Source organism: Poecilia mexicana, unplaced genomic scaffold (assembly GCF_051168715.1).
Source record: "Poecilia mexicana isolate PSO_F unplaced genomic scaffold, ASM5116871v1 scaffold_13, whole genome shotgun sequence".
Classification (NCBI taxonomy): Eukaryota; Metazoa; Chordata; class Actinopteri; order Cyprinodontiformes; family Poeciliidae; genus Poecilia; species Poecilia mexicana.
The window spans coordinates 21900933-21922048 of record NW_028263382.1 but is presented as its reverse complement, the minus strand read 5'-3'; the positions used below and the strand labels follow the sequence as shown (position 1 = coordinate 21922048).

The following is a 21116-nucleotide window of genomic DNA, read 5'->3' as shown; positions in this document are numbered from 1 at the left end:
GATCGTTCTAATTTTATGTGTTGAAAATGCAGAAAAGTTGATTTAAAAAGTTTTTCCAGAGGTGGTTATTTGAAATAGTAAAAAAAAGGTCTGATTTTCACTTATTTAAAAGTAGGGATCTGACTGTAATGTCACTAAGTACTGTTATATCCTTTACTGGTAGCAGAATTATCTGCCTTAAGAGTATTTAAAGTTTCTTACAACTGATGTCACTCAGTTTCACAAACACATGTGTGTTTCATAATCAGTTCGTTTTCATTTGGTTTGTAAGATGACAGCTTCACAGTCATCAGTAGGTGTTATTGCAAAAGGAGATCTCCCAAACTGTGGTCTCAAGTTACATAACAATAGATAACACATTTATTAAAACTACAATAAATAATAAAAACGCCGTACTTTGCATTATTCTTGAAAATCAGTGTGGAAATTAATTTTATATTTTACATGCATTTCATGAATTGCAAATGTTTTGAGAGACTAAGGGAAATTCTCCTTACAAAAGAAATTTACTTTTAGCTGCAGCTAAAACCAGAACTCCAGCAGGGCTGAGAAGACCACCGGGACAATCTCAGAATGAGTCTTTTGCTTCATACTGAACCGATCACATGCTGAAGCTGAGGCAGGCATGAAGCGTTTAGCTGGAGGTCAGGCTGATCTTTATCTTGGGAGTGTGTTAGACGTTTCCTTAACGCCAAGTGACTCCTGACAAGAACAGATTCCAAAGGTATTGAGAAATGGAGTTAAAATTAAAAGCTTAAGTCCAAAATTGAATGAAAATCCATTCATTCCAACTCCAACCAGTCAAGACGTTCCATCAACTGAATGACTCCTTGTTGAATTCGAATGTTGTCCCACGTGATCGGGCCGAGTTGCACAGCCTGTGGAGAGTCCTGGAGATGCCTCTTGGTCCGCAACAGAAAACCCCAACTCGCTTCCTGAAGCCAAAGAAAAAGGCTTGAAGGTTGAATTATGTCACTTTTTTTAGGACAAATAAATCAACTCTTCTGCTAAAGCTGCTTCTATACTCACTGTTTGTTTCTTTTTCCAATCTCATCGAGAAGGTGCTTCCACCTGGGTCGACCAACCAGCATCCTCGAAGAAAGCGGGCGAAATCGTTCTTCTGACATGCTCTGAAAAAAAAAAAGTAAAGCACAACAAATAGAACAGATTTTTCTTGTCAAGTTGCTTGAAAAATGTTCATATTACTGAAAGAAAGCTACAAGTAGTTAAACTTACAGCTTAAAACAATCCATTTAGAAAATAAAGAACAAACACGTGGAAGATAGTGCTCAGGCCAGAACTTAATGATCTACATTTAAACCATTTATTAAGGGTGTCCAGTTTGCAACCCCAACAATTTTGTGTAGCACCAAATTGCAGTTCAAAATCGGCAATATGACCGTTTTTGTTGTTTTTGACACTTCCTGTTATTTTTTTCTACTTTGTACAAAATATTGCATGTATAATTAGTTTGGACACCACTGTATTAAAGTATAACTGTTATCCAAAGGTCACAGCACCCTCTTGTGGTCACTAACAAAAAGTGTGTTAACGTCTATAGTTTTGTTCAACATTTGACATTCGGTGAACCTATAATTTATAGTGAACAAACACAAATATTTGCAGTCTTAAAAAGCACAAACACTTGAACCATTTTTTTTTTGAAAAATGATTCTTTAAAGTTTAATTTTGAAGTTAAGCTCTAAAAAGACCAATGTGTCAAAATGATGGCTTCTATTACACTTAACGAATTAATCCTAACCTTTCCCAAAGTATGTCTTAGTCTTTGTATGTTATGTACATTGTCTGCAGCCAATTAGAGGAGCTGAAACCCACTGCTGTGTGACACAGCTTGAATTCATTTGCACAAGATAAAGCTTTGGGCCACATGTCTTTGTCCTCAGCACTGCAGTGCCTTTTTTCTTCCCTTTGCAACCCGACCTCGAGAAGGGTCACATACACCCCCTGTTACAGGTCAAGAGCTCTGTGTCAACACGATGTTGCAAACAAAAGTATTATCTGATTTTCTGTCTTCGTAGCTGTTAGAATAAAATAAACATAAAATTGCTTCTCAAAACTTCAACACATAATCCAGGAGGACAAGAATAATGCTTTTGTTGAAAATAATTCAGTAAAACTAAGCTGTACTTAACCTTTCATTTAGAAACTATTTGTATCTGGTAGGCGCTGTTAGGGTTTCTTTTCAACTCACTCGACCATTGAAACAGCCCATTGTGGGGGGAAAAAAAAAGATTGCAGTCCCATCGGGGAATCGAACCCCTACTGGATGTAATACACCGCTTGGCCACCAGAGGGGGACGCTGTTTCTCCCCCTCCTGTATACGGAGAATTGTGAGTGGCAGGAAGAAAACAAAGACACGTGATGAGAAGCCAAAACGGTGGACTCAATCGATATTATTTTACAACTCCACCACAACTGTAAAACTTCGAAATTATAAATATGTTTAATTTTTGAAAATAATCTTAGTAATTTAATATTATTATTTTAAATATTTGTTTTAATTAATTTTAAGTCTCCTCAGTTTTACTCACTAACTTTACTCGTGTGGATGATGTTGATTCTTTTCAAGTTAGCTGATGAAAAAGCTAATTTAGCTTTAGTTAATAATTTGTAATTTCATTGACAGGGATATTCAACACAGCATGTGATCTTTTTAAACCGGAACTTTAACAGCAAGAGTAAAATTGACTATTTATCAGTAATAAAAAAAAACTGACAGTAATTCAGTTATATCTCATTAAGAGAAAGTAAGTTAAAGTCATAGTTTGAGTGAAAGAAGTATGGAAGTTTCTCCGTGCTCCACTGCCCTCTGGTGGGCATTTCAAAAATGCACATTTTAAGAACAAAAATCAATAAAAATGTCCAACAAAAAAAACTCTTAAATTGTGTTATCTTAAAAGTAAAGTGTGCAACAGTGTGCCATGCTTACGTGAAGGTTGTCCACCTGACTGACATACAGTTTCAGATTAAAGTAGTCCGGTCTGTTCTCCTCCCAAAGCTGGTTAACAAACAAACACGGACACTACTGAATGAAACATAATACTCACTAGTACATTTTCATTATTACATGCCACATGAGAAATATTAGAGTCAGTGCTTTAATATTGTTGTATTCATTTTGGTTTTATGGTGACAAGATGTTGGAATTCACACTCACCACATTTTATTATTATTAATCATATTAATCCAGATTGTCCTCTGCTTTCTACAACCCTTGAAGTTAAATTAATTAAATTATGATGCAGCTGCATAAAAAAAAAAACAGAAAAAGAGAGTTGGCCCTGACCTTTTGATGAAGGGCACATAGCAGCTCTGCAAACCAGTAGAATGACTGAAGCTCCCTGCAGACCCACACAAAATACAGCCTCTGTAACCTGAAGCCCCTCCAGCCATCACTGGGTGGACCACCAGAGCAAGAAAGATGGACACATTAACACTTGTGAACATTTGATGTTGGCATCAGATTTTTTTTTTCCTCCCCAACAACTCACAGCAGAGCATGCAGTACACACGCAAATGGCGTGACACCAATTCCACCAGCAACACAAAGGCTGACATCGTAGTTGAAGACCTCCTCAGATGGACTTCCAAACGGACCGTCAATGTAAAGCCTAATCATAAACATGGACAATGGTACAAACAAAGTCAGCCAAGAATATTCACTAATACAGTATATGGCAAAGGAAATGTTTTAACATCTTTTTATTTAACTTCTAAGAAGCCAGAGTTTCTCATATTCTTTGAGATGTGCCATTTTTAAGGAATCTTTAAAGTGTTTCTTTGGACTTTTGCTACACTTTCATTAAATTCTTTGCTTAGCACTTGTACCTCACAGTGACAGTGTTTTGTCCGCTTAAAAAAAGAGAACTGTAGCAACTACTCAATGTTATCAAAATTGATTGCTCTTATTTATAGAAATATATAATTCAAACTGAGTGGGTAGGCCAGCAAATCGCCTACACCCTAAATCAAACCAAAGATGGGTACTACAACCTCTGCACATCTTGCACAACTCAATGCCACCAGAGGCATGTACGATTAAATCATTTGTACAATGATCTCATTGTGTGCCACTATGTGTCCCTATTTGTCTGTCAATTTGCTGTTCATACCAATAAATGTCATGACTGGACTGACTGAGGAACAAATAATGGACCATTCCACGCTGACATAAATTATATTTCAAAACAAAAACCACAACATTTTGCAGATTTTTGTCCTATGTGACCAACTACAGCAGCAGGATAGGTTGCACTTTTCGTTGCTCCACTAGCTAGTCAACATATTTTAAAAATATTACTAAAATTATTTTTATAATGTATCACGTACAACCCTCCCCCCACCACACACACACACACACACACACACACACACACACACACACACACACACACACACACACACACACCCTTACTGTATATATAAACTTTCAACACACAAAGCAAAACACTTATTTTTTTGATCATTAGTGCAGTGAAATACAGAAACATTAAAGTTAATGAATTAATCTCTTCATTCAGCTCTTCCTGAAACATGGTGCATTATGTTCAATACTGGGAGAAGATTTAGGAGTTTGTATGCTGTTGCTTAACATTGATTGGGTATCACCTTCCCCCCAGCCCCCATTTCTTTCCTCACACTCCTGAGATCTCATCTGACTCTTTAACTAGACCCCAACAAACGATTAGAAACAGTAGGATGGCTGGCCAACCACATTTCATTCTCACAGCCACTGACACTCAAAGAAACCTACTTGGGGTACGCTCTCTGTTGGACCATGGGAAGAATCTCCAAGTCCATCCTTGACTGGGGCAGTAGCTGCTGAGTGAAGCGCTCTGAGGAGGTGAAAGGAGAGGCTGTGTTTTCAACACATCCCGATTTATTGCTCTCCACTTTCTTTACACCACGTCGTCATGGCATATTAAGGGGCCAACACAAACAAAGCAGCTTCACTTCCTGTCTTGTGGAAGGATGTAGGCCTTGCTGTGAACAGCAGCAAGTGACCCATTTTGAAATTTCAACTCAAGAATCAAAATATGATTCCCTGCAACATTTAATTGAAAGGGTTTGTGACCGTCCCTGATCAAGTTTTCTAGCAGGACAACAAAACCTGCTAGAAAACAATGCTGGGAACAATGCCGAGGCAAACCAAGGTTCCAACATGTGCACATGCATGCACATAAAAGGTCATTTCTCAGAAATGCATCCTCCCTAGAGAAAAGTGGAAATCAGTGGGGGTTACACAAACTAAGCTCCATCCTGTCTGAGTGTGTGTGTACGTGTGTGTGCATGCATGTGTTGCTGTTAGATAGTACCAGTCCAGTCTCCCACAACTCGCAGATGTATGCCGAAAGTTTCCTTGTTCACCGTGGGACACTGTAAGGAGTTAAAGAGGAAGTTACAGTGACAATCACACACTGTCAGATAATGTAAAGTTCAAGACAGCACACACAAAAAAAATATATACAGCTGCCACGTGAGATTTAAATCTGCACACAGTCCAGAAAAAGGCATGCAGAGCAGAGCAGAGCTGCAGCTCTTTTCATTAAATTTAACAATGCACATGAGCGCGCACGCGCAGCCCTATTGTTGGCAGACAGCATTACCAGCCTCAGGGGTCTGTCTGCTCTCTGTCAGAGGGAGTCTCTAACCTCCTGCTCAAGCACCCTGCCGCACCAATGCAGGTATTCATATTCACTGAGCCTTTCCACGTTTTGTCATTTTATAAAACCTACAAAACCAACTATGTATTTTAGTGGGATTTTATGTGGCATGTTACAATCATCGCATCTGAACATCAAAATCTTTGTCAAATCTTTTCCGCAAAAATCGTTCCAGCTCAGCCAGTTTCAAACTTTATCTTGAACTTATGTTATGTTTCTCTTGTGCAATGCAGAGCAAATCTAAAATATCAACAAACAGAGTGAAACATAATATTCCTGAGCAACCCTGCTCCCAATCGAGAGTCACAGCTCGACAAGGCGGGTGGAACCATGGCTGAGACCAAAATGCCTGTTCTTTGTGAAGAAACGGAAAGATTAGGTACCTGTGAAAACAAGATCTATGCAGACATGTCTGTGGGCTGCTGTCACGAGTGAGGAATGCATCAGGGTTAGTTGGTCTTACCTTTGTCAATGTGAAGGGGTGGTTCTCAAATGAAGATACACTTGGACAGTTAAGAACAATGTACTGGAGAAAAAAGATTAGGATAAAGAGGGAGCGGGTGAAATGTAAGCTACAGGTGGGAGACGCAGAGATAATACATAAGATACGTCACAGTAACAATTAAAAGAAATGATTGAATGAATCAAATGGAAACATATCTGAGAAGCAACAAAAGCAAACATCTAGTCTCACCTGTCCTGGTCGAGCTTTGAAGTCCTTCTTCAGCATGCGCAATTCTATCACATCGCAAGGATGCCTGATTACGGTCACTATGGTAACAGGGGCGCTACTTCGGATGCAACGGTATAAACGTTCAACGCAGTAGAGACAGAGGGGACCAGACACCCAGAGCCAAGTCTGTACACAAAAACACACACACACATATAATGACACTTTACTGCAGGCAAGTACAGGAGTATTAAGCAACGAAACTAAACTTATAGTAATAACATTTTCTTTCTCATTTTAATAACCCTGTTTTACAACCGATGATATAAATTTTGATTTTCTTCTACCTCACTGTCTGCAACATGCGTATTATGATACATAACCCCAATAACAGATGGGGGGTGGATGTTTTGAATTCCCTAAAACAGGATTCTTTAGAGTAGCTAGCAACTATCGGTATCTTCCCTGCACCCTACACACTTGCTTTCAGCTCACCACTAAAAGTTGAGCTAACAGCTAGCCAGAGAGTGTTATTTCCAAACCAAACGTATGAAAACTTAAAAAGGTGGATCCCAGTAGTTGTCTTAAGAAGAATTTTGGCCATAGAATGGGTTTTGAGACTATCCACAAAATTCAAATTTAACTTCAAAATACTGCTAAAAGTACGTTTTGGCCCATAAATGACTAAATGGCAGTCATAAAATTTCGATAAGTAACCATCATCCTGACTATGTTTGCATCACATTTAATGAACTTCAACAATTTGTCTCCTTTATTTCTGTCCCTGTTGTTTTAAGTAGTTTCTCCTTGTTACAGGTAGACATTATAGTTTCAAACGAGGTGGATGTGGTCATGAAATAACTAAGTGAAATACAAAGTGCTTCTCTGTTGAGTTGCCTAACACAGTAATTGCTCACAGCTTAAGTAAAGCCAGGGGAGTACATTCAACTTTACAGGGGGATTTTATGGTACCAGTACGTTGCCCAGCAACCACAGGCAAAAGCATAATCACACACGCACAAACAGGCGTCGATGTACAGCGCTCCTCCCCCTCACACCTCTAATAAATGGGACCGGCACCCTCCAACTCTCAGAGCGCATGCGGAGCTCTCAAGCGTTTACACACCAACCTGGGGGTAGTGAGGTTCAAAATGAGCATCCTCTTTACAGCTGCTATCGTCATCTTCTAGCTGTTCCAGCAGATCATCGACATGTTGCTCTGCGCTGCTCTGATTGGGCCTGAGGCAGCCAGGTGGGTGGGCCTCGATGTTGCTCTGATACTTCAGCACTCCACTGGTGTCGGGCAGAGAAGAGCTTAGGTGATTTTTGGTTCACTAAGACAAGAAAGTCTCTACATAGCAGAGGGGAAGAAAAAAAAAAAACACAGACAGCAGCATCCTCCTGAAGCATTCATAGTTCTTCAGCTTTCTCACAATTTGCTATAAACTACAATTGTGAGAGACCAATAAGAAGTAGAACATAAATATGAATTGGACAAATAATATATGATCTGAAAATTGTAATGTGTAAGATACTATGAATGAGAAATGAAGAACAAATATTGACTCCTGAAATGTGTTAAAAAATGATCAAAAGAATGAAAAAGACAAGGCACAAAATTCAAAAGGTACAATCTGGATATAATGGAAATGTTAAATAAACTGCCTTCAAAAATGACTTCAAACGAAAACTCCAGATAAAAATATTAAATAAATATAATAAATAATATTAAATATTAATAAAGATTCTGAAAAAAAATAACAGAATTAAAATAAGAAGAGACAAAAACTATAACATGGTTTAAACCATGACACATTTTTGTCGTCTAGAGCAGACAAAAAAAAAAAAAAAACTGTTCCAACATTGTGGGAAAAAAAATCTCAAATAATAAGAGAACAGAAACAGAAACTTTCTGTGTTGCTTACCCGACCATGTGCATCATCAGAATGATGTAGAAGATAATGAAGAGGTTGTGTGTGTACCAGAAGATCTCATATTTGGACACCCTGAAACAGACAAAACAGCAAAGTAACAACAAAAATCAAAATTTTTACTCGTGCATTCTCTGATTTATTGGTGTTGTACTAAAAATAAAGAAAGAAAGAAATACAGATTTAACTACACCTGTTCAGGAATCAAGGAATGTCATTATCGAGATCTAACTCAAAACATTAACATTTTACATAAAATAAGTGAATCCCTCTATATACATTTCTTTTTTTTACCAGGGTTTAAGAAATCCACTGTTTGAATTTGACTATTACTGAAACAATTTGCAAAAATTCAGATCAACGTTGACGCTTTGTACTAGAAAAATAACTGAAATCAAACAGATGTCTGTAAATAAGTTAGAAGTTTTTCCAAGTGTGCTTTTCGTCAGACTGTTTGTGTCAGAGATTGCCCTGAAGTCTCAAGTATAAAACAAAAATGTTCAAAAGAATCTGACTTAACAGGTAACAATAAATCTTGGGTTTTTAACCCACAACCTTGAGATTTTATACTGTAGAACGTCTTAATATAAAGCCACATGTAAACAGATGTGGTTTATAGAATGCTACGAAATGCAAAAATAAATCCTTCTCACAACACTCAGTCTCTCAGTTGTCTAATATGGCTAGATGCATTTAGGAAACTATTATTCACTATATCAAGTTGTTTATTAAAGTATGTCCTTTTGCAAAAGGAGCATTAAAGTAAATATATGATCTTCCCCAGCATAGAGCTGGTATTGCTGGCTGGGCCTTTTCTAATGACATCAAACAAACGTGGAGAAGACTGAGAACTTGGTTTCTTATATGAAAACTATAAAACCAGGAATAATGGAGACGGTTTGGATGTCTGCTGATGTTACGATGTCTCTGTGACTCGTTGTTTGGGTTTCTCTTCAGTGTGCAGCAGCCATCGACCCAACGCTCCAACCAGTTTGCCAGGCTCTTATCTACAGCCTTGCACAGTCTGGAAAAGTCCCTTATTGTCTATTCACTTACTGAAATGAGCAGGAAGCCCCACAAACACACATTCACACAGTGTCCTCCTCACACACAGAGGACGACCCACAGTGACCCGAGTAATGACAGGGCAGTGGGGTCCATCAGCATGTCAGCATGTCCATCATCCGTGGTGCAAGACCAGCCAACCGCTTTGGCACAGAGCAGACATAACTAACATTCAGACAAAATAACACTGATTTGCACTTTTAGAGATGCATCGAGAAATCGTCAGATCTTCAGAATCAGATCATTTTGTTTTTGTCTGGCCTCATCGTTGGTAACGCAGTCTTCTGTCTGACTGATAGGAACATTTTCACTTTGAGTTGTGTTGATCTGCTGATGTTGGCTACAGTTGTCAAATCAGAAACCTTCATAAAACTCTCTGACGAATAATATGACCCAGACATAATTAAAAAGCTTGTTTGTTTGCATTTTGAATTTTCAAAAAAAAACTTGCATTCCTCTTCTTTTGGTACACAAGAATCATCTCTGATAACTACAGAAATTATGATTTAGTTCAGCATACCGAACGCAGTGGGAGGAGGATATGAGCATCAGCAGGAGGATAAGGACCAGCAGGACACCGGTGACGCCCGGGACTGAACAGAACCGTCATGTTACACAGAGGAGACAAAACAAAAGACGTTAACATCCTGCCATCTGTAACAAGAACTGTCTTGTTTGTTTCGGCTAGCTTTATATGCTAAAGCAAACAATTATCTGATTGCTAACATGACTCTAAATGTGATGGTAGTGTAACAGTTTAATTCAGTTGCATTTAGGATATCCTGTTGATATTTCTATCACATTAAGTCCACCTGTGCTTGGCCAAAGTCTTATTTGAACCCAAACGGTTTTAGCGTTGATTCTCCATAAAGCCTCAATCCTTCAATTTAAAATGCTCAAGCACAAAACTATTCATACCCCTTTCAGTTTTAGGTTTCAAATAATCTTTTAATTCTACCGACTCACTTGTTTTGACCAGACGTAATGTTGATATTGACCTTTGGTTGTAGTTTGGCAATGGGAGCGAACGAACGAAGCCATTCAGTCTGTTTTGGCAAAGCTAACAATTATTGAGCAACTAAAGTCAGAGCAACAGGAATGTATAAGACATTTTATAGAAGAAATATTTTATTTCTGGCGTTTGGATTGTCCTGCACATAAAAGTACCAAAGAACACGGTAAAATCATACAATGAAACCCCATAAGAACAAAAGAGAAACACAGAAAGTAGAAGAGAGAGAGACAAAAGCACCTTGACATTGGGTGGCAAACTTTAAGACAAAGAGTTGTTGTTCTTACTTGTTGTTAAAATGATCCACTTGGGGTCCTGGGAATTAAACAAAAAAAGAAAGAGGTCGGTAGTCTTCATCATTCTGTTATCTACATTAATGCTTGTGCTAGCCACCTTGAATTACAACAGAGCGACGTCAGCACTTTGAGGAGAAAACAGTCTGCAGACTCGATGTCAGAGTTAAATTGTCTTTCCCTGTGTGCAAGTTAAACTGGGTAGACTTCAAGTAAAACAATAAAAACAACATCAAATTGGCTTTGACAAACATGTAGTAAGTAAGTTAGACTTAATTAGAGGATGAAGCTTTAACTCACCAATTTCAATTTAAACTTACTTGGAAATATTCATTACCTAATTATTATAAACAATATTTTTCCAAGATGTGCCACCCTTAAATAGGGTAACAAGTTCTGTAGCATTATCTTGATTCATTGATAACATATGTAAATGTCATGCTGAGGCACATCTGTTTTCAGATTTGATGCTGCAACGCATGTAAGTGGAGATGCACGATGAGTAAATCGCTGGCAATTTTTTGGGAGGAGGGGAAGGGGTAGTTTTTTTTTTTCCCTCTAATGTTTCCAGTGCCTGAACTAGGGCCAAATTTGTCAAAGGAGGTTAAAAATCTACCCCAAAAATTGCAGCTAGAGGATTTTTGTGTCTTCAGATTGCAGCAGCACTCCTGCACAAAAAAACCTAATCTGTATCAGGAGTGTAATCTACCTGATTGGGCCCAGTTTTCTCACCTCACGAGGGAAACACGGAAAAACAGCACAAGTGGATAAAAAGGTTTGGAAAAGTTATGTTTCCAGAGAAAAAAATGTTCAGGAACCAGAAGTTCTTTTTTGTCATTCTAAAAAATATTGGCAGTAAAATCTTTAACAATCTCACATGGCAGTAAATTAGAGACTTTTTTTTTTTTTTTTCAAAAATACTGAGTGGGGAACAGCTGTTATCCATTTTCAAATGATGACGGAGGAAAAACCTCTGATGTGCTCTGATGCAAACCACTGCCACATTTTGATAAATGGATTTATTGTTAGGACTATATATATATATATATATATATATATATATATATATATATATATATATATATATATATATATATATAAGATAGAATAAAATATATCTTGATTTTACCTACAGCCCGTAAAAAAGAAATTGACATCACCCAGGAATTGATATCAACAAGTAAAAAAAAAACAGTGTTTGCTAACTGCTCAACAAATGTCCTATTGCAGCATCTCCACATTTATAACTCTACCTCTCCTCTGTAGCGAGCCAAGTTGAGAGCAGGAAAGTCATCTGAGTACCTCGAACTGAAGTTCACCACGTTTACCATGTGGGCCGAAACGTGCACAACTGCAGATGAAGAGAAGACATATTTTTTAGTGATGGGACCAAGTCGCACATGTAGGATTATTTTTTTTTTCCCTCTTCAAAACTCAATCAAAGGAACTGCCGGAGGTCCACTCAGCAAAAAGGCAGAGCAGCTCAAACACACACTTCTTCCTGACATCACAGGCTAAGTACGCAGCCATTGAACAGCTGATGGAGTTAGAGACTGTAATCATGACACACAAGGGCCCTTTTCCTCTCCCCTATATCCTCTCCCACTCCCACTGTCTTCCACCCCCTCTTTCTGTCTGTTCTCACAGTTCGTCTCTCCTCCGTCCTGCTGACTCTCTGTCCGCAATGTCATTTGTCAACTGAGAATACAGAGCTTATATGAATGTGAGTGTTATTATAATAAGTGAAGAGGTGCATGGTTTTGATTGAGGGAAAAGCTTACAGATGATGTAACAGCAAAATAAAAGAAAAGAAAAGAAAGGAAAAAAACAGATTAATTGTTTTGAAGCATCCATTGTTAGCTGTTGGTCAAAGGTCAATTATCCAGACGGAAACATTCAGTACTGCACAGCTCGTGTGACTCATTTACTGACTTCTAAGTTGGGCTGCATGATGGCAGGAAACGTGTAATTGTGATCCTACTGCTGAATATTTCCACGATGACGTCAAATCTTGATTACCAGTATTTCTGTGGCTCTTTTGTTTCTTTACTTTCTTGTCCTCACCAAACTTTGTGAGCTTTAGTATCAACCACCACTATAAAAAATATATAGAACTAAATATATTATTTTGTTAACTTGATATATTGTGCAGCTCTGCTTCTCACTGTGGGACTGATATTTTTGGTAATTAAATACATTGTTATGAATATCACTTTTAAATGTGATTGAAGTGAAATTCTCCTTTGCAGGTACGTTTATGATCTAAGAGTAAGTCACAACATTCAAAGACCCTGTAATGGTACTTTGCTTAAATTTATACGCCTGAACTAGAAATTCCAACCATTTTCATTTTTCTTATGTTGAGAAATAAAAGTTACTGAATGCATATCAGCAACACCATTCTCAGCTGTCAGGCATATGTGTAAACACAGCATGAAAAGTAATACATATCTTCGTGCCTCAGTTGCAATCAATGGTGCAACTGCACTGCTCAACAGAATGCAAATAGCTTAGCGAACAGAAACACAGCAATCATGGAACCACATAATTGCAGTAAGTAACAATTAGGAGTTTTAGTAATAATTTTAAATGTTTTGGGTTTGAAAGCATAATCAATTAGTTTGTCATTATCACCACATAATCACTAATCACAGTTTTCTTCCATGATATTGACATTTGTTAATTAACTCAGTAATTACTTTAATTACTGTACTTAAAAAACTGCCAGTAATTTATGTTGGTGTGTGATTGTTTTAACTGCAAAGCTGTTATTATTATTATTATTATTGTTTATATAATAATTATGTACTTCAGAGACTAATTTGTCATTTCAGTGACCTACATCTACATCACATGTGTTACGAGATAATCTGTGAAAAGATGGAGCTCCTGCACCTCCTCCAAGCGCTACTATCTGAAGAAATGCACCACTTCCAATCACAATCAATCAGAGCTATGAGTTAGGTCTTAGTGCTGTCAATCAACCTTGTGTACCAGCTGCTCAATGTGCAACTGGTGGAGAAACAACTCACCATTACAGCGAAACCATTTATCCACCATCATGCTAACTAGTCTGAGTATTCATGGTAAGCTCTACTGTCAGAAAGAGTAGCAGAGAACAAGAGGGGGAGCAGCATGTATATGAGCATGCTTGACAGCACTAAGATCCTCCTCCTGGCTCTGATTGGTTGTTAGCACTGGAAACACTTGCAGAGGACAGAGGAGCTCAATTTTTTTTTTCACAAAATATCTGTGTCATACTGTCATGACATAATGACAATTTTAACAAATGCTAAAAATATTTTTTATAACAGTTACATACTGCATCTTTGAGGAAAAGCATCTTTCTAAATTTAGTCAGATTTACCAAATTTGCTGTACTTTTTCACTATGACTCCAGAGAACTGTGTCAGCTTTGGGTTGAACCCCTTAAAATGCTCCCCTTCATAAATCAAGCTCCCCATGTTTACTTCCAGTTTGGCGACGGCGGGTCACTCCACCCAACCGCTTGCCGAAATCGATTTAAGCTTGAGTAAGCATGAAGAATGTACAATCCACACGTATCTTTTCGACTTCACAATTCCAACATAAAGCCTATAAAGTGGGTGAATGGGTTTAAAAGATCTGCCGCCTTTACCAATCAGACTGCATCTGCAAAAGAAGGGCATATTTAAAAAACACTCTGGAGGCTACATGTTGGAGCACAAGGTCTGATTCTGATTAAAATATTTCTCACATGAATCACCCACTTTCAGGGAAATGTAATACATCATGTTGGAGGCGAGAATGAAGTTTGGTCACTTCTAAGTAATTATGTCCATTTCACTGTTTTTTGACATGTTTTCAGTTCCTTATGCCAGGCTTATGTTTTTAGTCTAATAATATAAGCAGAAATTGTCCAATACCAGAGTAGACATTTTGCAGTTTGCCTTTATTAACTCAATAATCGTTAAGTTATAAATTATTTTACAATTATGAAGAATTGTGTCATATCCATTATATTTTGCACAGGAAGAAAGCTGTACTCTGCCTCCTTGATAACAATGACCTACCAAAATCAAAGAGTCTTTAGTCAACAGACGTTTAAACAAAATCAAGACAGCAGAGGAAACCCTCACAGCATGAAGCTTTAAATACAAAATGCCGCATTTAGTTACTGTTTATACCTAAGATGTAGTTAAATTAATGCCAGACAGCTTCTCAAAAAAAAAAAAAAAACCCTGCAGCAAAACACGGATGAGTCAGAGGAAGAAGTCTGAAAAACCTGCGTCCTGGTAAATGCAAAGCTGTCTGAGGCTCACACGATGTCATAAGAGCAGAGAAAAAGTACAAACACGGGCTGATGAAACAGGCGAAATAATCTCCAAGATGGTTTACCAGGAATGCAAAACCACAATGCATCAATTTATCCACACTTTACATCCGCACAGAGCGTAGCAGAGATGCATAAAGGAATGAAGGAAAGCTCACTGGCGTGATAAAGAGCGAGCTTTTTACCTGAGAAGAGGCAGACAGCGATGCCACACGCAACATGAAAGGTCTTGCTCTTGTCCAGCAGCCGGCGCGTTTTCCTGCTCGATACCTGCATGATTGTGCAACACAGACAAAAATCACTGTATAAAGAAAACAGGACTGTTGTACGATGAGGCCCAGATCTAATATTTACCAGGAAACTTGTTGTGCTTTAGAAACCAAATGCAATTTCAGTTTTGAATTTGATCCCCTTGTGACTGGAGTCATTCATCTCCTGCGTGAGTCTTACCACGTGCGTTCCGCGTATGAAGGTGAGCACAGAGCGGCACATGGTCAGCAGCACCAAGCTGCAGTTCAGGTTCAGCACAGACGCGGACGCTCGACTGATGCACACGCCGACCTCGGGGGGAGACACACACAAGCGATCACGGTCAGACAAGCAGGGCTTATGTAATTAAGGGCAGCTGAGAGCCTGAGGCATGACTTCAACACAGAGGTTTACAGCAAACCACCTTTGTCTTTCACAATGTGGAGGTCTGAGCCCACTAATAATTAGGTTGTGAATCAGCTGAGACCACAATGGTACAAATAAGTAACTCCAGGACTAAGACACAAGTAAGGAGGTTTGGTGGTAAGTCCAAGTTTGTCTCGTAAAGACAGAAATTACAGAAATTAGATTTTTTGTTGTTGTTGTTCCACCATCAGATTATAAACACAAACTGAAATTTGACTCTGTTATGTACCAACAGAATGTAGTGATGCAAATATACATTGTTTTTTTTTTTTTTTTTAGAAATAAAACTCAATGTGCATTTGTATTAGGCTTCCCTGACTCAATACTTAGCAAAAGGTCTTTTACAAAGATCAGTTTTGTTTGTCTATTTTCCTTTGCAAAAAATAGCTTCTATGAAGATTTTGGCAAACAATGACACATATTCTGAATTAGGCTTTGACTTAATAGACACGTCACTGTTGCTCTTGCTGTACATTTGGGGTTGTTGTCCTGCATACGCACAAGCTGTTTTTTTCCCCGACTCTTTCCTGAAGGCCAGCTTTAGAGAGCATGCAACGGTATACCGCATGCAACTAATAGTTGTCATTTCATCAGATTCACACAGCTGTGTATCTCTGCAGCTCCTCCAGAGTTACCATTGCATTACTCAGATTAGTTTCTGAGTAATGCCCCCGCTTGGTCCGCCTGTCAGTTTAGGTGGAAGGACGCGTCTTAGCGCATTTACAATTGTGCCATACTCCTCCCATTTTTACATGATAGATTGAGCAGTGCTCTGAGAGATGCTCCAGGACTGGCATTTCAATAACATAGAACTGTTCCAAACATCACAACTGTTGGTTGTACTGATGGTGTTTGTCCTTCACAGAACAGCTGCATTTGTAACGACATAAAACTACACACAAGAGAAGGTTGAATTCTGAAGGCAACAGGTGAACTTGATTTTATTTTCAATACATCTGCCAATGCAAATGCCCGCCAAGATGCTGAACAAAGAAAAAATGTTTTTTTCTTCCAGCTTATAATTACACCCTACTTTGTGTTTGGGCATAACAAGAAAAATCCAAATAAAATACAAGGGGTAAACATAATTTTGCAGAGCGCTGTATCCACATCCTTCAGGTCCAAGCATACAGATTTTACAGTAACTCATCTATTTTTTGGAGGTTAAATGAGGCGCAACATCTCAGAACACCAACATGTGACGAAACGCGGGGAAACACAGCTGGAGTAATGTGTGAGCAAGGCGGATGATCTGACTGAATACGTCTCAGTCTGCAGCTCAATAATCAAATTAAAGCCAGAAACGCTGAGCGCACTCTAGCATCTCATCAACTCAGCACATTTGCTGGGAGCTTTGTGCTCTGCAGGTGCTGCCACTTCTGGTTATCTCTGACTTTCCTCAAGAGTGTGTGGAGAACAAGATGAAGCTGTGAAGATCAAAGAAAACAAGAACACGAGACTGGAATCCATCCTGTGAAGATGTTCTGGTCTAAGACATCCAACAAAGTCAAGGAGGTTTGCTTAAAAAAAAAAAAAAAAAAAAAACAGACGAAGGCACAACCAGAGCTCTAATCTGCAGCCTATCGAGAAAAAGTATGGTGGTAAAGAAAAGGACAAGTCAGACAGGAAGAATCACAACTGTCTGCACAGCTGACTGAAGTCGGTGTTGAAATGCAAGAATGATGCGGAGAACAGAGCAACGCTTGAACCTAAATATAACCTAAGGGTAACCTCAGCAAACTCTATTCTGATCCTTTAATTCTTAAAAACTTAATACACATACACACACACACACACACACACACACACACACACCCATACACAAACAGATGCACACACACAATCTCTCTTCAGAGCCTCTTAAAGAAAGGCAGCTGATGTCCAGACGGAGATCCGATACCCTCCTTTCTGACACCCCATACAGTCCTGCCAAGCAGGTGAATAAGATAAGAGGCTATTTGAAGTATTATTGCTCTGGAAACACATCGCACTCGCTCTCGTACTCATGCACATAAAGACAGACATAAACTTAAGCCCTCCGGTGAGGCATTCAGTGGAACAAGCGGCGTGCCCACACTTGCCCCTTTCCTCCCCTTTTGCCTCCCACTGTACAGGCAGTGCAATAGTTCACACATGCTGCTTGCTGCCATTTCTCATTGCTTCTGGTTGCTCTGAGTTTCTCCTTGTTTACAAAGGACAGATTTACAGTGTACTACGAACTGTCGTCCTGTCAACAGATTCGTCCCCCCCCCCAGAGCTTTAAACCCTGCAGCTCCTCCAGAGTAACCACAGATGTCCTGACTGCTTCTCTGAATAATGTTCACCTTGGTCAGCCGGTCAGTTGAGGTGGAAAGTGTAAATAGCTATAATGACTCTTGTTTCAAAGATCTTTCAGACTTGTTACTCAATAAAAGCTCTCTCCATTGCTTGGCAGTAGCAGTGGTTCACCACAAAGGCTTCCACAAGCACAAATATGCATACTTCTGTAGCGAAAAAGACAAGAATCTTAGTTGCCAAATGAGTTTTTAAAAGATTTGATGAACTTTTAAAAAGATCATTTTTAAAATCTTGTGTACTACCCACCACAATATGTCACAGGCATAAAACAGTACGTTTCTCACCCCCAGCATCTTGTAGAGGTAGTGGTACTGCTGCCCCGTTGAGAACAGCAGGAAAGTGTTCAGGAACAACCAGGCGTTTGCTCCCAGCCACAGCATCTATACAACAGGCACACACAGAAATAAAATACAATTAACACAGAGTTTATACTTACAGCAATCTCAAATTCACGTCCAGAAAGAAAATGATGATGGCAACGGTTCTTAAAAACTACTCGTCCTTACTTTTTACCTCAATGATGATGTAAATTTATGTGACAAGTAAAGGACACATGATTAACAACAATCTCTATGGTTTGTCCACCAGCGGGACATTCCCTAAAAAACATGAAACGCATCTAAAAGTGAACATCAGTGATGTCAATCAAAAGACAAGCAGAAGAATAGACATAAACCAAGGGGGGGTTAGTTTTAAGGTTTGTCCCAAAAGTTCCCCCACCAGGACCAAGTGCTTCCCTCCCTCGTTGGCGACCCAGCTCCGCAGGGACACAGCCATGGTGCCTTCAGGGTCTCCGCCGCTGCCTGCTGGAGCTGCCCCAGGTTTTCACAAACGCTCCGGTCCGGTCAAGAGGTCGGAGTTCGGTCCTCCCTGCAGCTCTTGTCTGTGTCTGTCTAACCGGTGTCTGCTCCGATACGTACAGTCCGTAGTCCCCCTCCCTGCTCTGAACGCGTTTTGACTTTTCATCCCCCTCTCTCTCTAAAAAAAAAAACCTCCAGCGGTTGAAACCCCACGCTACCGCCTCTGTACTTGCATCATAATCTCAGTTTATCTTTCTGCACGACTGACGTACAGAAGCCTGAACAATAAAGATTAGAGAATTAAAATGACAAAACTACTAAATTCAGAAAATGACAAAGTTAAATCAGCAGGGCAGAACAATGAACATCGCTTCATTGCTCCTCGCCTCTTCTTTCCGCCACGAGAGGGAGCCACAGACCAAAATGTCTAAGTGAAGCTTTTTTTTTTTTTCTTTTTTTTTTTTTCTTTTTTTAGGTTTAGTTAGAAGTGGCGTGTGCATTGTGTTTCGTTTTTGTTAATGTTTTCATTGTTAAATATCCATCCATCCATTTTCTGTACACCCTCGTGGGGTCAGGAGGGTTGCTGGTGCCTGTCTCCAGCTATCGTTCTGGGCGAGAGGCGGGGTCACCCTGGACAGGTCGCCAGTCTGTCGCAGGGCAACACAGAGACACACAGGACAAATAACCATGCACACACACTTTCACCTACGGACAATTTAGAGAGGCCAATTAACCTCACAGTCATGTTTTTGGACTGTGGGAGGAAGCCGGAGTACCCGGAGAAAACCCACATATGCACAGGGAGAACATGCAAAATCCATGCAGAAAGACCCCCGGCTGGGAATCGAACCCAGAACCTTGTTGCTGCAAGGCAACAGCTCTATTGTTAAATATACCTATTTAATTTCAAACATACATTATTAATGGAGGTGCCATGTTCGGGACCTCCAACTAACATGGCCCCTTACTGGTTGGGGGCACTGTGTAGTTTCATACTGTGGTAAATCTGCTTCTGCCTATTGGTAACTTAAAAACGCATCGCACTTTGTGAATGAGATACAGAGACAACATTATGGATAACAATTGCTATTGCATCATTATTTATTTATTTTATTTATTTATTTATTTATGTACAGTTTTGGCCATATTAACATGCATCATGGACATGAAGTCCATATTGATTCAACCTTCCATTTGGAGTAGGGAACAAACTGTTCCTGCTCTGATGAATCGCAGAGAAAAGTGATTAGAACAGGATAGACCATAATCTTTCCTCCCCATCTTAAAGTCCTTGAGACATGCTCCCTGTAGGGAGGACAGGTAGCACAGATTATGAGATTAGTATCATTGTTCGGTGAGAAAAGACAGGTGTGTCCAAACATCTATCTACTTACAGGTTAGGTGAAGCTGATTGATACTATATAGATAATCCTTTATCTTCATTGCTCCACCACCTTTCCAACAACACTTGCAATATTACACAGCTGAATGTTTTTCCTGTCTGACCATAAAACTATATCTTCTGCAGACATTTGACTTGTCCATGCGACTATCTACACTCTAACTGAGCTTGAAGACTTCAGTATAGAAGCAGGAGCTTCTTTCTTAGTCGGGAGCCTCTCAGTCTATTTTGATGTCAAACAAAAATGACAGTAGGGGATCATTAGATCACAATTGCCAAGGATAGAGGACATCAGTCCATCTGGACAAATGATCCAAGAGCGTACTAAGAGACCTTTCACACCCAGGACGTGCCTACTCCCTCACTATCCTCCCATCAGGAAGCATGACAACACACAGAGTTTGTACAAAGCAGCTCAGGATCAGCTTCTTCTCTCATGCTGTGGGCAGCTTGCTAAAACAACCACCCTGAAAACAGGGTGGGAAGCACAGGGGTCACAAATGAGGAGTTTAAGAACCGTGAATGACATGAAACTTAACTGTATGGCCTTAACACACCATATAGTTCTTAATTATTTAGCGTTATCACGGATTTTATTGCTATTTTTAACTGGATTCTTTTTCTTTTCAATAGCATTTTATCACAAATATGAATATTTGAACAGGGGGTTTCTTTTCTTATTGCCAAATCTAAGTAGTCCTTGCTCTTTTGTATTGATGTTTTTAATGTATTTAACTCTTATGTGAGATGCCAATATAACTTAACTTATAATATAAGTTGTCATCATATAATATGTCAACTTGCCTTTCCATCAGTCAGTCATTCTTTTTTCCAAAACTCCCCTGAATTGGTAATTGGTTATTCATTGGTTACCAATTACCAATTCATTGGTTATTCATTGGTTAGATCAACCAATGAACAACCAGTCTGACAA

The 21116-nt window shown here is 39.2% G+C and overlaps 1 protein-coding gene across 2 annotated transcripts; it reads right to left on the bottom strand.

Annotated features, from left to right (window-relative positions):
• Nucleotides 1-232: 232 nt before the first annotated feature.
• On the bottom strand, nt 233-20293 carry nox4 (NADPH oxidase 4). 2 transcript variants are annotated; one of them, XM_014987426.2, is made up of 19 exons: nt 18701-20293; nt 18265-18360; nt 15419-15529; nt 15154-15238; nt 11910-12007; nt 10651-10678; nt 9872-9944; nt 8281-8361; nt 7486-7648; nt 6380-6544; nt 6149-6211; nt 5338-5398; nt 4776-4857; nt 3514-3633; nt 3309-3417; nt 2952-3020; nt 1030-1130; nt 799-935; nt 233-702 (listed from the first exon to the last, which is right to left on the bottom strand). In XM_014987426.2, the coding sequence occupies exons 1-18, from the start codon at nt 18755-18757 to the stop codon at nt 815-817; spliced, it is 1683 nt and encodes a 560-aa protein (XP_014842912.2). In that variant the 5' UTR covers nt 18758-20293; the 3' UTR covers nt 233-702; nt 799-814. The 2 variants fall into 2 exon arrangements, with proteins under 2 accessions (XP_014842912.2, XP_014842911.2); XM_014987425.2 differs by having other exon boundaries at nt 233-935; nt 18701-20292.
• Nucleotides 20294-21116: the final 823 nt, after the last annotated feature.

What these genes read in the sequence shown, in the direction of transcription:
- nox4 (XM_014987426.2), bottom strand. Translation starts at nt 18,757, where the DNA reads ATGGCTGTGTCCCTGCGGAGCTGGGTCGCCAACGAGGGAGGGAAGCAC. An exon ending in TCAAAGCTCGACCAGGACAG is followed by an intron (nt 6,212 to 6,379) that starts GTGAGACTAGAT and finishes TTTTTTCTCCAG; the next exon opens with TACATTGTTCTTAACTGTCC. An exon ending in TATGTGCCCTTCATCAAAAG is followed by an intron (nt 3,021 to 3,308) that starts GTCAGGGCCAAC and finishes TTTGTTAACCAG; the next exon opens with CTTTGGGAGGAGAACAGACC.